Source organism: Myotis myotis, unplaced genomic scaffold, assembly GCF_014108235.1.
Source record: "Myotis myotis isolate mMyoMyo1 unplaced genomic scaffold, mMyoMyo1.p scaffold_m19_p_8, whole genome shotgun sequence".
Lineage (NCBI taxonomy): Eukaryota > Metazoa > Chordata > Mammalia > Chiroptera > Vespertilionidae > Myotis > Myotis myotis.
The window spans coordinates 74,996,186-75,014,341 of NW_023416390.1; the positions used below are offsets into that span (position 1 = coordinate 74,996,186).

Here is an 18,156-nt window from a genome sequence, read left to right on the forward strand (position 1 = left end):
CAAGCTTGCAATCCATGCCCCCTAGTGGGAATCAAGCTTGCAATCCAGCATGTGCCCTGACCAGGAATAGAACTGTGATTTCCTGGATCATAGGTTGATATTCAACCACAGAACCACACCAGCCAGGCTAATTGCTGTTTTTATTAACATGCTCCTGTTGTTGTTATTTGTTGTTCTTTTTTATTGTTTTTGTTATTTTTATGGTCAAGAAAAACAGCTTTTTTGGTACAGCTATCCAAAGGCCTAAGCAACTGCACTCCTTTTCCCACTTTAAGGACATGCTCTTTTGTCCTGAATAATAATCTGAGGACAAATGTTATCTATTTTCTAAATAACATGGAGCAGTACATGTCAATTATATTTTAAAAAAATAACTAATTCTACTCCCCACCCCATCGTCGAGATAAACTTTAAAGAAATCTGCTTTTATTTTAATATTACTATGCCTAATAAATGAGTCAGTTAGATAAAATAGCCAATGACCTTGAATTGATACTGGGTCCAACATACGTACATGTGCGCGCGCGCGTGCGCATGCACACGCACACACTCCCACACACACACACACAGGTATGCACACACAAGCCCACTTATTGCCTATAAATGGCCTCTCTTTGCTAAGAGAGCATTATTTTATCAAGTACCATTTCAAAACACCCATCCTCCATCAAGCAGTGCATCTTATTGCGATTTGAGAAGTCTCTCTTAAAGTTTGGCAAGAGGAAGCCATCCTTGACATCTGAAATCATATTTGACAATGTGTTATCCACAGGCTGGGAGACCAGATAGATATGGATCTTCACACTCTTGGTGAGTCAGACAATCAAATTTCAGTACTGTCTTTTCTTTCATATTTTTATATCTATGTGAAAACTGGTATTTACCTAGAGCATTGATTCCCCCCCCCCCCCCCCGATCTTTCACACTATTTTATTCAGTGGGCCAAATGCTCAAGAAAATTTGTGACTTTGATTTTGTTATTCTTGTTAAAGTTTTTCCCCATTAAATACTACAGACCCCCCGCCCCCGCCTCCATCCAACATTCTAAAAGACAGAAGAGGAAGCGATTGCACTTTAAGAATATGAAAATCTTCATTCATCTTGACACTGGCCCCCTGTCTCAGAATCACAGGACAGAATCTTGTGGAAAGAGGAGCTCCCTGCATCCGGAGGCCACACTGCCTTGCTGTTCCAACTGAGCTGTGGGCAGACAAAGCCGAGGGAGGGCCTGAGAGAATGACACCCATCGTCTGGTTTCAGACACTGCTATCAATAATAGCAACAGCTGCTCCTCTAGTTTTTTCTGATGCCTTCCATTTACATTCCCATCACACACTTTAGCTTCTTCAAAGCCATTTTCACAGCCATCATCCTTTCTCCTCTCACCACATGCCAGCAGGAGAGAACAGAAAATCAGGGCACAGGGATCAGGTAGCTTGCAGAAGTGACCGGCAGTTTCCAGTTAAGGAGCTGTGTCTCTCAACTCCTAATTTGGCACCCTTCTTACCAGACATATTCCAATTATGTCCCCAACTACATGAGCTGGATGTGTATCAACCAGACTTTGTTTTCTTCCCTAAAAGAGTATAATGAAAAATAACATAAGATGGACTAAAACAAATTCATGCAAATAAATGGAACTCAGCACAGACACCCTTGAGGATTAAAGAGAACAGGCACACAATGACAGAAAAGTGTTCATTTGGATTCGTGGAATACGTATAGAAGGTCACCTAAATGTGTCTACTTCCGTGACATGATCTTCACAGTTACCTATCAGAAAACAATAACTGGGCAATGGACTTCCTTGAAGCCTTTAGTATGACTCACCTTCTCCAGCCAATGCCAGGATAGTCCTTGACCTGGTCTGTTTCCCATCCGAGTTTTTATTTGAACAAGACTGGGAGCAGGATGACCACTCTGTCCACTCGCTCACCACGCAATCCATCCTGCAGGGAATTTCACACGCCATCCGTTCAGGAGGAACAGATGCTGGGCAGAGACTCCCTGACACATCTTCTCCTGTAATCAACCAGACCAAGACACATGCTGGTTAATGCTCAATCCAGGCCAGTCCAAGGAACGCTGAGGCGCACTGCTTCCTCTATTACTTCCGTTTAGCTTAGAAGACTTCACCTTGTGTCTGAACCAATAAAGTACAGAAAATGATGGTTTCTCCAGCCATTCATAATGCCTGTGTCAAGGAAAACTGCCAGGAGATCATTTGGCATAAAGAAAGGCAGATACCGCAGCAAAACTGGCGCTTGTTATTCTTCACAGGGACACAGTGGGCTTCTTCCAGCAACAGTTCAGCCATGGCTGGCTGGAGACAGACATGATTGATGCATTATTGACAACCATAGCTAACAAGTATATGCTTTACTGCAAAATGGGGGTCATAGTAGCCTGTTGTCCTGAAAGCATGTTTTATGTTGAGCATCCTAACCTACCCTATAAAAAAGAATTTTACCAATCTAATTTTCTGGTGTGTGCTTTGCCCCAAACACATAACCTTAAGCAAGTTGATCACACCATTACTCTTTTACTTTATTTGTGCATAGTGGCAAGTAATCCAAAACCACAATGGAAATGGATCCATGGCTGAATTATATAATGTGTTGAGACAAAAGTTGAAAGGTAGTCCAAACTTCTTCCAAATGCATTTACTATTCCCCCTTTGAATGCACTTATATACTTATAAATGACTTAAATATATATATATATATTTATAACATATATTTACTATAAATATATATTTACAATTGACAGATGTTAAGACTTAGATGATCATTTCTTTTTTAATATATATATTTTTACCTTATTTGTTTTTTGTTTTTTATTGATTTCATAGAGGAAAAATGAAGAAGAGAGAGAGAAAAACATCAGTGATGAGAGAGAATAATTGATCAGCTGCCACCTGCATGCCCCACACTGGGGATCAAGCCCACAATCTGGGCATATGCCCTTGACCAGAATCGAACCTGGGACCCTTCATCTGCAGGCCGACACTCTATCCACTGAGCCAAACTGGCTAGGGCCTCAGGTGATCACTTCTAAGTTACTTTCAATATCTCAGATTATTAGAATGGTTTTTTTAAAAGCTCTCTTTTTATTTCTTCTCTATTTATAGAACTAAGTATTCTTCACAATTAATAATTCAACTCCTCCTATTCTCCCATTCACGGTCACCCCATGAAAACAGCAGACGGGAACAACAGTGATACCGTTTATAGTTTGACATAACAACATGAAATGTGGAATGGCCACTCCAGGAGAGAGCCTGTTTTTTGTGTGTGTGTGACTTTGTGCCTATGAAATGCTCTTGTCATATTCTGACATAAAACTACTGCAAAGGGGATTGATATTTATAAAGTGTCTCCTCTGTGCCAGGCACTGTCCTTGTAGGAAACTCTCAAAGCAGGTGTGACCCCTGCTTTACAGACAAGGAGTCAGTGGCTCTGGAAAGAAACCTTGGACAGGATCACACAGGCCTGAGTTGGAAATCAATTTAAAATGTTCTGGCCCCAAATTTCTGCTTTTCCCATAAACTATGCTGTGTCTAATTCCCTTAAGATCGATATTCCTTTTCTGAGGAAGTAAATAAAACCACGTGACAGTAAGCAAGCTGCCTAAAGAAGAGTGTGCACTGCTAATATCTGCATTCATAATTGTAAGTGAGGCCAGGCTCATTGCCCTTGAGGTACAAAGAAAACTTCTCAAACATATTATGAGAAGTAATAGAGATCCTAGCACATAATCAAGCTGAAAGACCAGTTCCAAACATTCTCCTGTTAGTCTTGATCTATTTTCAGGTTAAGCCTACATTATATGATACACACACACACACACACACACACACACACACACACACACACCAATACAGTTAATGGGTAGTGGTTTTCCAAGTACAGAAGGTGGTAGGCCAAACACCCAAATTGCATCTCTAATCAAAATGCAATTTCCACATTTATAAGTATTAGTAGCATCGTTTATATACAAAACACTTTAAAGCAGTGTCTTGCAAAGAACACTTTAAATAATAAAGAATAAAAGGGGGGAGGGCTAAGAGCTACTGGGTTGAATTAGTAAAATGGTCTTATTACTAAAGAATTCCTCAGTTTTGAAAATGCCAATGTATAGTGTAAATTTCCTAGGGTGGAAGTGGTATGTAGTGTTTTTCAAGCTTAGTTGACCACTGGCCATCCCTTTTTAAGGAGCATCTGTCCCATAAGTGGTATTTTTATGAGTATGTTTTGAGAAAGCTCTGCTTGCAAGAGTTATATATAATTATCGACTATTCGATGAGCACATAGTATGTCCAGAGTATTTGATGGTATGTAAATAGATGAGAATAACTTATTTACCCCACTAGAACTCATAGCTATAAACACATGAGAATAAAACTATCTCCAAAAGTAAATGTCAAGCCATGGCTCAGTTGATTGGGCATTGTCTTATACATCAAAAGTTTGCTGGTTTAATTCCTGGTCATGGCATATGCTAGGCTTGTGGGCTTACTCCCAATAGGGGGAGTGCAGGAGGCAGCCAAAGGATGTATGGCTCTAATGCAGTGGTTCTCAACCTTCCTAATGCCGCGACCCTTTAATAGAGTTTCTCAAGTTGTGGTGACCCCCAACCATAAAATTATTTCCGTTGCTACTTCATAATTGTAATTTTGCTATTGTTATGAATCGTAATGTAAATATCTGATATGCAGGATGTATTTTCATTGAACAAATTGAACATAATTACAAATTGAACATAATTAAAGCATAGTGATTAATCACAAAAACAATATGTAATTATATATGTGCTTTCCGATGGTCTTAGGCGACCCCTGTGAAAGGATCGTTCGATCCCCAAAGGGGTCGTAACCCACAGGTTGAGAGCCGCTGCTCTAATGGATGCATCGCTCCCTCTTTCCTTTCCTCTCTCTAAAAATCAATTTTAAAAATATCTTAAAAACAAAAAAAAGTACATGCCAAGCTGCAAATGTTTGTTTGAACAAGAAATGCTACATCAGTGCAAGGAAGAGAGGACCTCTGGGGGGTTAGCATGACAGCTGAAGCCTTTCAACAGGGAGAAAGAGAAAGGTTCAGGATTGGTGGCAATAAGGGCAGGCATTTCAGGCATCAAAGTGCCAACAAAGGTATCATAGTACAAAAGTACAAGGTATTTGGAAGACAGTTAATTCTGAAGCTACATGAGGGAAAAAGAATGCCTATGTTGGAAGAGTTATTGGACATCAAATTCTGAATGACTTAGACTGACACACAAGTTGTCTTATATTTATTCCTTCCTTAAATTGCCATTACCCAAATGTAACATTCTCCCCAGTCACCATTCAGCACCCATTCTTTTTAGGTGCTGGAATGCTTTTCAAGGGCTAAGCATTCATATAAACTGATATGCACACTTCCTCGGTGCAATTATTTGTCAATTCTCCACCAACAATTTGATAGCTTGTCTATTCAGGCCAATTAAGAAATAAGAGCAAAGTGAAGAGCCTTTCCTTAGGGGAGGCAAATTAATAGTCATAAGCATACTCTGAAATATGTGTGAGCTATTTTTATAAGATTTTATAACAAAACAAAAAAAAACTGGCACAATGGGATCCTAGTCACAAAGTGGTCTAGTCTGAGAGTTAAGTATCTGAAGGTGAATCATAACACCACTTATCCTCATTAGTATGTCATTTAATATCTTTGAACCCGTTATCTCACTTCTGAAAATGAAATAATAACAGTTCCTTTTCAGGGATATTCTAAGTATTAGAAATTATGCAACATACATAGCGAGGTGCCCAACACTTAAGAGGACTTCCAAATATAGGGACCTTAAAAATGTTCTTTGCAAAGACGTATACCACAAAACCCCTTATTTATCTGAAAAATTTAGATATTTATGCGATAGCCATGGAAAGCATCTGCCTTACCATTTTTGTATATGTACAAATAACTCCCAACAGCTTCACAGGCTGGTTCACACAAAATATAAACACCATTTATAATTTTCCACATCATTTTTATATGGTCAGCTAAGCCAAATGATTTAAGAGCCAAAAATGAAGCACTTGTGCCTGAATAACTTCATCTGCCCATCGACATTGGTATAATTATCTTCCCATTTCACAGAGAGAACCTATCTCGAAAGAGAAGCATTTATTATCTCCTGTTTTCATTTTTTGGGGGTGGATCAATGAGATCAACTGAAATCTCAGTCAAGCATGGAAAATAAAACGGCACATGGCACAGATACATAGCCATTAAAAGTCATTTTCACCAGCTCTGATAATCTAATATCATTATAAAATAGAATATATTTAAGAGCGAAATCAAGTCCATCTTTTGAAATACTATAAAATTACTCCCAGCCCTCATCAGCCTCCCTGGGATCAATAATGACAAACTCTGCATTCTCTCCTCATGGAGGAGACTTATTTAAACCATTTGTGATCCTCAGAACATGGGATATGGTGCTGCTTCAACCTTGTCACTCAGTATTTTTAAAAAACAATAATTTAATATGGTGAAATTCACATTAATAAAATGAAGCCTTTGAGAGTAAACACTTCAGTGGCATTTAGTAAATCACAACATTGTGATTTACTAAACCACCACTTCTACAGAGTTTCAAAAAATTATAATTGCTCTGAAGTAAAACCCTTTACCCATTAAGCATTTTCTCCCCATTACTCACTTCCCTCAGTCCTCGGCAGCCACTAATTTATGTTCCATCTCAGGCAATTAAATTATTCTGAATATTTCATATTAATAGAATCATATAATTTGGGATGTTTTTTGCTGGCTTCTTTCACATAGTATACTATTTTAGAGATTCATCTATGCAATGGCACATATCACTACTTTATTCCATTTTATGATAAAACTAGAGGCCCAGTGCATGAAATTCATGCCCGGGGGGTGGGGGGTGTCCCTCAGCCCAGCCAGCACCCTCTCCAATCTGGGACCCCTTGGGGGATGTCCGACTGCCAATTGAGGTCTGATCAGACCTCAACTGGCAGTCGGACATCCCTCTCACAAACCTGGACCGCTGGCTCTTAACTGCTCACCTGCCTGCCTGCCTGATTGCCCCTCACTGGCCCCCTGCTGGCCTGGTCACCCTAACTGATCCCCACCAGCATGGTCGCCCTTTACTTCCCCCCTCTGGTGGCTGGTTGCCCCCAACTGCCCCCTACCATCCTGGTCACCCCTCACTGCCCCCCCTGATAGCCTGGTTGCCACCAACTTCCCCCCTCTGCTGGCCTGGTTACCCCTCACTACCCACCCTGCTGGCCAGGTCACCCCACACAGCCTGCTGTTTGGTCGTTTGGTTGCCCCTCACTGCACCCCCGCCACCCTGGTTACCCCACACAGCCTGCTGTTCAGTCGTTTGGTCGTCCCTCACTAACCCCACTGCCAGCCTGGTTGCCCCACGCAGCCTGCTTGTTTACGTGTTTGGTTGTCCCTCACTAACACCCCTGCTGGCCTGGTCACCTCACTCAGCCTGTTCGGTCATCCATTCGGTTGTTTCAGTTGCGATGGTTGCTTAGGCTTTTATATACTACTAGAGGCTCGATGCACAAAAATTTGTGCACTCGGGGGGGAGGGGGGGGCGTCCCTCAGCCCGGCCTGTGCCCTCTCGCAGTCTGCGACCCTTCAGGGGATGACCACCTGCTGGCTTAGGCCCGCTCCCCAGGGGATTGGGGCTAGGATGGCAATTAGACATCCCTCTGGCAGCCTGGCAGCCCTCGGGGGATGTCCACTTGCCAGCGGGGAGCAGGACTAAACTGCAGTCGGACATCCTTAGCGCTGCTGAGGAGGCGGGAGAGGCTCCCACCACCATCGCTGTACTGGCAGCCATCAGCCTGGCTTGTGGCTGAGCAGAGCTCCTCCCATGTGAGAGCGCCATGACCACCAGAGGGCAGCTTCTGCATTGAGCGTCTGCCCCCTGGTGGTCAGTGTGTGTCATAGTGACCAGTCATTCCCAGTCCTTCTGCTGTAAGGGTCAGTTTCCATATTACCTGTTTACTATATAGGATAGAGGCCTGGTGCATGGGTGGGGGCCGGCTGGTTTGCCCTGAAGGGTGTCCCGGATCAGGGTGGGGATCCCGCTTGGGTGCCTGGCCAGCCTGGGTGAGGGGATGATGGCTGTTTGCAGCTGGTCACACCTCCTTCAGGGTGGGGGTCCCCACTGGGGTGCCTGGCCAGCCTGGATGAGGGGATGATGTCTGTTTGCAACTGGTCACACCCCCTTCAAGGTGGGGGTCCCCACTGGGGTGCCTGGCCAGTCTGGGTGAGGGGCTGAGGGCTGTTTTCAGGCTGGTGGGTGACTGAAGCTCCCAGCCTCTCCTTTTTTCTTCTTTTTTTTTTTTTATTCTGAAATTAATTTACCTTCTATAGCTGTCACTGGAGCTGAGAGCAGGCTCCAGCTCTGAGGCCGTTGCTGGCTGAAAACAGGTACCTGGGTTTGTTTAGATTCTATAATTGAAACTCTGTTGCCATCACCGGCCGCTCTAAGCTCTGAGGCCACACTGGCTGAAAGCAGGTTTCTGGGGTTTGTTTAGGTTCTATAATTGCAACATTGTTTCATCCAGAGCTCAGAGCTGAGCTGCGGCAGGCGGGGAATGTTGACTTCCTCCATCACTGGAGTAAGCAAGCCTCATGTTCATGTTCGCTCCAGCTGCCTGGCTGCCGGCCGCCAGTTAACTGTCTTGGCTGGCAGTTAATTTGCATATCTCGTTGATTAGCCAATGAGAAGGGTGGCAAAGTTATGGTTAATTACCATGTTTATCTATTATTAAATAGGATATAGATAATATTCCATTATATGTGTATACCATAATTTTTTAATTCATTCATCTGTTGATGGACATCTTTTGATTATTGTGACTAGTACTGCTATGAACACATTTACACATGTACATGTTTGAGTACCTGTTTTCAATTCTTTTTGGTATATATTTAGGAGTGAAATTCTGTGGTCATATTCATCACTAATATTTTTGTTTTTGATTCTGGGAACCATGGCATAAATGGCTGGATGACTAGGTCTTAGCCATAGTTTATACTCATGTTCTCATGCCTAACCATTCCTGGATAACAACAAAAGTACTTAGATGAGAGAAATATTTTTTAATATATTAGTGTACTCAAGATTCCCTAATTTTTTTCCCATTCAAATGTATATACTACTTTAAGTATAAATTCCTCCTGGCAAACATTCTAAATGTTTATGGCTATTAGTCAAGCAATCATGTAAATTTAACACTAATATAGCTATCATAGTTTGGACTTTCAACATAAAGCTATTGTTTAAACCATACATTTGCAATCTAGTACATTCCGTGGCATTTGTCATTTTGTGACTTTGAAGGAATTAGAATTTCATTTTATGAACTACTATCTATCTTGTATAACAATAGAAAAACAACTATAATTATTTATTCCTGACTTAGACTATTGGCCTCCAAAAAGAGTAAAAAGATATATATAAAAGATAAACTCAGATATCCATAAATCTATAATATGATTTCAAAAGTACACCAACATTTTTGTCATTATACAAACTTCAAATTACCATATTCTTTCAAAATAATTCACACTTGGCTATTTTATGGCTATTTCCTCTCATATACTATTATACTATCTATGGAAAATAATAAAACAGTTATTGAAAATACTCTGCCTGTCATAAAATTTTATGTCCTATTTAAATCTCAGAGAAGAAAAGCCAATAAACATTGATTAAATGCTTGCCGACAGCTGAGAAAGATGTCAACAGACAGCACATAGCAAATTTACTGGAATTCATATATACTTAATTCCATTTTAAAAATTTAAATGTTATCTCCTTACAGGCAAGTAGCCCATGGCTACTTCTGGACTGAGAACCCAATCAGCTAAGGAAATGTTTATATTGCAGACCAATAAAATATGAAACAAAGCTAAGGGCTAAACAGAAATTATCTATGTGCAACGATGCTATGCCAGCATTGCAATGAATATTTCTGCTTGTTAATAGCACAATCTGAAGCTTATCTGTCTATGTAGTTTATACATAAAAGAAGACAAATAAAGAAACCTGATGTTAAGTATTATCATATTCATAATAACAAAAAATCAACTGCGCTAAAATAACATCAATAGCTGATATTTATGTAAGAGTGGACTATATCCTATGCTAACCACAGGACATGTAGTGGTTAAATGAATATCTATATTAATATTATTAGTGAGGCACTATTCTTTCACTCGAAGCACAGAAAAGCTACAAAACCTTGTCAGAAAGTTAGGTAGCTCATAAATGTCTGAGCTGGAACAGGAAAAGCTGTCTGTTAGACATTACAAGCTTTGTTCTTTCTATTATGCTGTATTGCTTCCTGGCTCATATCTCCTATGTATCATTCCTATTACATTCATTTTAGCTGATGCCAAACCATAAAGAAGGGATCCTCTACAATTCGTTGTCAGCTTCTCAGTAAATTTACTATTGGAAAGGGTAAGTCGAAAGGAATAGGCATCTTGATTATCTGGGAATTAAATCATGGGATGGAGCAGAATAGGACAACACCTTTCAAAAATAGAATAGATAAGCAGCTGAAAAGAGCTCAGAATGGAGAGATGGAAGAATCAGACAGAAGGCAAGAGGAATATTGGACGAATCCTAATTCTTTTGGACACAGTGGATGGCTCAGAAATCAACAAAGAGCAGAGGTCCTGTCCAAGAAGGCACAGAAGTGCACACTGAAAAAGAAAATCCACACTGCTATATGTCAAAACGCAATCTGAAGACATCGTCTTAGTTCAGAAACTCTGTTTCTCCTGAGAATTTTATAGAGAATGTACAATGTTACAAAGATGAATGAGAATGGCAATAATGGAATAAATGACCTTTGTAATACAGAGCATATGTCTTCAAAAGGAAAAATCTTGGAGAAAATAAACAGCCTATTATAATGAACAGGGTATTTGATGAGGAGTTGAAACATCTGGATTGGTGTTCTGATTTTAACACCTACCTAAATGTGATCCCGCAAAATTGTTAAGCTTCTTTAGGCTTCAGATGCCTGTATAAGTGTGTGTGTGGGGGGGGGGGGGGTTTATATCAATGGGTCTGGTGATGAATCAAAAAGGCTAATGTAACATAATACTTTGCAAATTGCAAAGTACCATTTATATATAATGTGGCTTTTTATTACTGGTGCAAATGGGAATAGAGGACATTAGAAATAGAGAAATGAATTGTGTCAGAGATACTAGCTCTATTCTCAGCCCATTGGTCTTAGCTAGAAAAATAAAAGAGGAGCTGAAATGATTATAAAGGTGGAAATATTACTCATTTTGTCTATTTATCTACCTATCCATACATATCTGCTATGTAGCTTACAGAAACGCATTTGAACCAACTTGAATATGTAGTATACTTTAGAGAGTTGTCTAGAAGTTTTAAAATATTTGAAAATCAGTATTTTGAAGATAAATTGGGTAAGTCAATAGAGTAAACTGATAGTACATCAGTGAAGAATGATAATTTCTCTAGGTAATTAACCTTCAGAAACATATTTTAATGCCTGTAAGTGGTAAATACATATTTATTTAACTACCCCACTATAACTGCATGATTAAGATGTTTTCAATTTCTATGTGATTAATAATACAACAAAAAAATCTTCACCATATTGTCGATTGCTTTCTGAAGAACACATTTCAGAGATGGACAGACAAAGCCAAGTAATTCAGTGGATGTGAATTTCATTAAAGTTCTTGCACACACACAAAAAAAAATGTAGCAATTGTGTTTTTTATCCCCATTATTTATAATTTTCATTATTTGTCAAATTTTTAACATACATACAGTTAAGGTATTATACAACATTCACTCTTCATGTTGTATAATTCTGAGTTTCAGCAAATGCATAGAGTCCTGTACCCACTACCAAAATCATGATACAGAACAGTTCTGCCACCATAAAAATTTCCGCATGTTGCCCAAACCGGTTTGGCTCAGTGGGTAGAGCGTTGGCCTACGGATTGAAGGGTCCCAGGTTCGATTCTGGTCAAGGGCATGTACCTTGGTTGTGGGCACATCCCCAGTTAGGGGTGTGCAGGAAGCAGCTGATCGATGTTTCTCTCTCCTCAATGTTTCTAACTCTCTATCCCTCTCCCTTCCTCTCTGTAAAAAATCAATAAAATATATTTTTAAAAAAATTTCCACATGTTGCCCATTTGGATTCAACCCTTCCCCCCAAATCTGATGCCTAGAAGCCACTGATCTTTTCTCTGTTCCTACAGTTTTTCTTTTTACCATTAGAATGTTATAAAAACAGAATGATACAGCATGTAACCTTTGCAGAAGAGCACATCTGGGGTTCATCCATGTTGCTACATTTGTCAAGAATTCATTCTTTTTTGTTGCTCAGTAGAATTCCATTGTATGGATGTAGCACATTTTGTTTATCCATTCCCCTGCTGAAGGACATTGAGATATCTCCACATTTTCATATAATTATGAATAAAGGTTTTTGTGGAAATATAGTTATTTTGGGGGTATATATTTAGGAGGGTTATTGCTGAGTCATAAAAAATCTGCTCTTATACCTGTCAGAATGACCATTATGAGAAACACAACCAATAGTAAGCGTTTTCAAGGATATGGAGAAAAGGGAACTCTTATGCAATGTTAATGGGGATATAAATTGGTATAGTCATCATGGAGGTTGTGAGAAAAATTAAAAATAGAACTATCATACAATACAACACCTCTATTTTTTGGTATTTATCCAAAGATATAAAAAAGTAATAAAAATAAATATATGTACCTCTTTGTTCATTGCAGCACCATTTTCAATAGCCAAGATATGGAAGCAGCCATGAGTGTGTGTGTGTGTGTGTGTGTGTGTGTGTGTGTGTGTGTGTGTGTGTTTTAATGGAATAGTACACCACCATAATAAATAATGAAATCTGTTCATTTAGTATAACATGGATGGACCTAGAACGTATTCTGCTAAGTAAAAGAAGTCAGACAAAGACAAATATAATACGATTTCACTTACATGTAGAATCTAAAAACAAACACATAAACAACAGAAACAGACTCACAGACACAGTGAAAAATATTTGGTTGCCAGTTGGGAGGAGGGTGGTGGCAGAGGTGAGACAGGTGTAGGGGGCTAAGAGGTACAAGCTTCCAGTTATAAAAGAAACAAGTCAAGGGATGTAATCTACAGCACAGGAAAGACAGTTAATGATATTGTAAGAACTTTATACGGCGATAGATCATTACTTGACTTACTGTGATGATCAGTGTAAGGTATATACATGCTAATTTATTATTTTATATACTTGAAACTAAAATAATATTATATGTCAACTATATTTTCATTAAGTAAATAAATATTTTCCTTCATAACGTTAATAAACTGCCACACTCTTCTCCAAAGGGCTCACTGTACCATTTTGCATTTCCTTCAACAAGGAATGGGAGCTCTAGTTGCCCTGCATCTTTACCTGTCCTTAGTATGACCACTTTATTGTTGTTTACATTTTAAACATTCTGATAAGGGTAGAGTGGAATTACATGGCAATTTTCATTTACATTTTCCTAAAGACTTAGGATGTTGAACAAATCTTTTCATGTGTTTATTTCCCATCTCTGTATCAACTTTGGGAAATGTCTTTTTTGAATTTGAACTAGTGTTGAATTGGGTAGTGTTATGGATTGACTGTTTATGTCCCTACAAATTCATATATTGAAGTTCTAAGCCCCGGTGTGATGGTATTTGGTGGTGGGGCCTGAGGGAAGTAATTAGGTTGAGATTAGGTCATGAGAGTGGGGCCCTCATTCTGAGATTACTGTCCTTATAAGAAGAGGGAGAAGGTGCACAGTGAGAAGGTGACTATCAACAAACTAAGAAGCAGGCCTCCTGCAGGCGCAAGTATGCAGGCACCTTGGCCTTGGACCTCAGAAGTGTGAGAAATAAACATCTGTTGTTTAAGTCACCCAGTCTGTGGTATATTATTATAGTGGCTGGGCTTAAGGACAAGTTGTTGGTTTTCACATTGTTGAGTTTTGAGATCATTTATGTATTCTGAGTACAAATTCTCAGAATACATATAATATGCAAATATATGCACAGAGTCTGTGTTTTTTTTTTTCTTTTCATTTCCTTAAGAGCCTATTTTGCAAAGCAAATTTTTAAATTTTTAATTAAAATTTTAATTTAAATCTAATTTGTCACATTTTCCTTTACAGATTGTGCTTTGATGCCACATCCAGATCTATTTTCAGGAAGGAACCAAAAATACGTTGCCTGCTTCAAACAAATAATGAGTTGAAGTTTACATATTAGGACCTACAATTTCATAATTTTAAGCATAGTGAATTCTCCAGCCAATGTGCCCTAGTGTATGACTTGAATACAGATTTTTCAAATATGGTACTAAAGCATAGCTCTTCCTTGGCAAATATTTATGGATGCGACAGCTGCAAGTCAAGCATTATAACATACTGATATGTGTGATACAATGGAAATTAGCTCCTGGCTAAAATAACATTTATGTAGCATCCAAGCAGTACAATGCATGATCTATGAAAATGAAACTTTGTCTTTTATAAAATTGCATCATTCATCTGGCACAATGTCTAGTGCATAGTAGGTCTCTCAATAAATTCTGGTTGATAACAATAAGTGAGGTATACAGGGAAAGAGGTTTATTCTGTTTAAAGTGTAAACTGTAACTTATGTTTTGGTACTATGCCTCCCAACCCTACTACTGATAGAGACCTATGGTGAACCCAGATGAAGATGCCAGGCAGTAATTAGGAAACAGGTGAGGTTTCAAACCCCCACATTAACTGGGAGCCAGCATGGCATAATGGAGTCTGGAGTCAGACTACCTGGGTTCAAAATCTGCACCTGACACATATTTGCTAATATTTAACTTCGCTGTACTTCAGTGTCCTCGTCTGTGGGCATATTTCATAGGGGACTGTAATGATAACAGTATCTTTCTCACAGCACTCCTATTCTGCTAGGTAATTGTGAAAATGTAATCACTCGATATATATAATCCCTAAGATGGTGGCCTGCACCATAATAGCTCATATAACAGTTATGATATAATTGTGATAGTATCATATTAAAAGTTATAGACTATGGCAAACTATTTTCATTCCAACAAATTTTTAAGCTCAGGCCTCTGGGAAGATTGTCTTCAAATAAAGTACAATGAAGGCAAGATAAGCTTGCCTTTTTGAATTGGTGCATTCTCCTTTTCTTTCTAAATCACATTCCTGCTACTATGGGAACTATGATATTGCCAGTTCTTCCCGTCAGAACCTGCACTATTTCAGATCTATGAAGAATATGTAGCGTTCACCAAAATCTAAACTTTTTTTGTACTGGGGAAGAATTCTACAAAAGCAGAATATTTTAAAGCATCCAAATAGCCCTGATTGTATAATTCTCAGAGGACAACTATAGCATTTCCCTTTAAAAAGCAATGCTGCTGCCTTTTCCATGCTTGATCCCCTGGCTATTAAACTGCTTATATTCAATTTTGCAGAACATGTCAGGGGTCTAATGACTACTTTTGTACCATATTAAAGAAGTATAATAAACAACAAACCACAAAACGCTATTGGAGGTTTACAGTGTTGAACTCATGGAAAATCATACTACAATCATTTTCTCACCGAAATGTTGCAAACTAATTAAGACCCTAAGATAATAATTGGATACTGCTTTTCCAATTTGTTCCACCAACTTAGTTCAGATATAGGATCACAGTACCATAGATCACAGGGCACATCGACTAATGCTGAGAATGGTTCATTATTTATCAGAATTTGAGATCCAAACAGAAAACAGTTTTTAAATGTTTTGTTCAGTCTTTAAGAAAACCTGAAAGATGAAAAAAATAAGGAAGGCCAAGAGACATATGAAAACATGCTCAAAGTCATTAATCATCCAAGAGATGCAAATCAAAACGAAGACAATGCGGTATCATCTCACACCTGTCAGAATGGCTATCATCAACAAATCAACAAATGACAAATGCTGGTGAGAGTGCAGAGAAAAAGGAACCCTCGTGCACTGCTGGTGGGAATGCAGACTGGTGCAGCCGCTGTGGAGAACAGTATGGAGATTCCTCAAAAAACTAAAAATGGCACTCCCCTTTGACCCAGTGATACAATTTCTAGGAATATATCCCAAGAAACTAGAAACAACAATCAGAAAGGATATTTGTTCATAGCAGAACAATTTACCATATCTAAGATCTGGAAATAGCCTAAGTGCCCAACAGCAGATGAGTGGATTAAAAAACTGTGGTAGATCTACACAATCGAATACTACGCTGCAGCAAAAAAGAAGGAATTCTTACCCTTTGCAACAGCATGGATGGAACTGGAGAATATTATGCTAAGCGAAATAAGCCAGTCAGAGAAAGATAATTATCACGTGACCTCACTCATTTGTGGAATATAATGAACAACATAAACTGATGAACAAAAACAGATCCAGAGACAGAGAAGCATTGATCAGACTATCAAACTTCAGAAGGAAGGTAGGGGAGGGTGGGAGTAAGGGAGAGAGATTAACCAAAGGACTTGTATGCAAGCATATAAGCCTAACCAATGGACACAGACAACAGGGGGGTGAGGGCATGAGTGCAGGGGTGGGGGGACAATGAGGAAGATAAGGACACATATGTAATACCTTAATCAATAAAGAAAAAAAGTTTCCAAATAAAAATTCGGTAGCTAATAGTTATATCAATAAAATGGTAAAATAATGAACACCAAAGTTTTATTAAAGTTCTCATTCAAATCAAGCTGTTGTCAACTGGAAATTTGCACATATAATAAATATAAATGTTTTCACCTAGATTATTTGGATGGGATAAGGTCCAAGAATATATAGATTTTTACTATTATAACTTTTACCTACTATATTTCAGTAGTGTTGGCTTAAGACTGATACTGATTTCTTCCAGCAATTGAATGAATTCTCAAGGAGAATAAACCCTATATCTATTTGCCTATCTCCCCCAAACTGATCTTCCAGTACAATAACTCAATCAGCCAGTGCCATTTTACCTGTCTCAAATAGTTAAAAAAAATCAATGAATGGAACTTAAGTAGATTTTCAAGTCAAGTAAAATATATGCTGAGGTATTTCAAAATACATGGAATAAACTTAAGGAAACATTTCAAAAATCCAAACATCACTTTATAACATTACCAAATTCTCCTCAATGCTTCATAAGAATGATTGTTCCATTTGATTCAAGCTGTATGCTCAGAATAATAAAAGATGAATACAGACATTTGAAATCTGTGTACTCCTTCTACTTCTGTACTGATACCAAAAAGAAACATGTTCTTATTTCATGAAATAAATATTATTTTATCAAATGCCTGTTTTACTTAAGAGGTCGAATCCTTAATTACATCATTAATAAATATGTTGACATTTATTGCCTGCAAGGCATGGCTTCTTTAGAAGCAATTTAAGCCCATTAGATATTTATGATCATTTATCTTATTCTAACTGGCCTACTGGTTAGAAGAATAATTTTCTAATTCTTCTAGGCAGTGAAACTAGCAGTTATTAGGTTATTTGTACATAGGCACTTTTCTCCTGAGACATAATAAATGGAGAAAAGCAGCTACTCAATAAATTAAAGGTTGTATAATGTCTTACGTCTTTAACCCATTGCTTGCTTGGCCAGAGAAAATGATGTGTCTTATGTATTTCTGAATTTCCAGTGCCTACAATAGTGCCTCACTCCTAGTAAGTATTCAATAAATGCTCATCAGAGTAAAGAAAGTATAACAGATGTTTTAGGGTCTGAGACAGTTCTGGCATCCGTAGGGCTAGCACAAATTGAGGAAATATTAAAGTGCTTAGGAATGTACCAATTTCAATATATCTGATTGAGGTCTACTACTATGAGTTAAAACATTGGTTTAGAAGCAGAAAACCCTGGGTTTGAATTCTAGCCTGTCCCTAATAGTTGTGTGTCACTAGGAAAGTGATTTTAATTCTCTACATACTCATTCCTCATCTAAATATGTGAATGCTGATTCCTACCAACGTATCACAGGAGTTATGTGATGATGAAATTAGGTAAGATTAAGGTAACAGGCACA

At 38.5% G+C, this 18,156-nt stretch overlaps 1 protein-coding gene across 1 annotated transcript in view; it reads right to left on the bottom strand.

The window, feature by feature from the left end:
* The window catches only part of THSD7B (thrombospondin type 1 domain containing 7B), a 755,959-nt gene that overhangs the window by 396,756 nt on the left and 341,047 nt on the right, over positions 1-18,156 (bottom strand). The window contains exon 7 of the mRNA XM_036320836.1: positions 1,831-2,022. Within this exon, the coding sequence (XP_036176729.1) occupies positions 1,831-2,022 (192 nt within the window). The remainder of the gene's footprint in view (positions 1-1,830; positions 2,023-18,156) is intronic.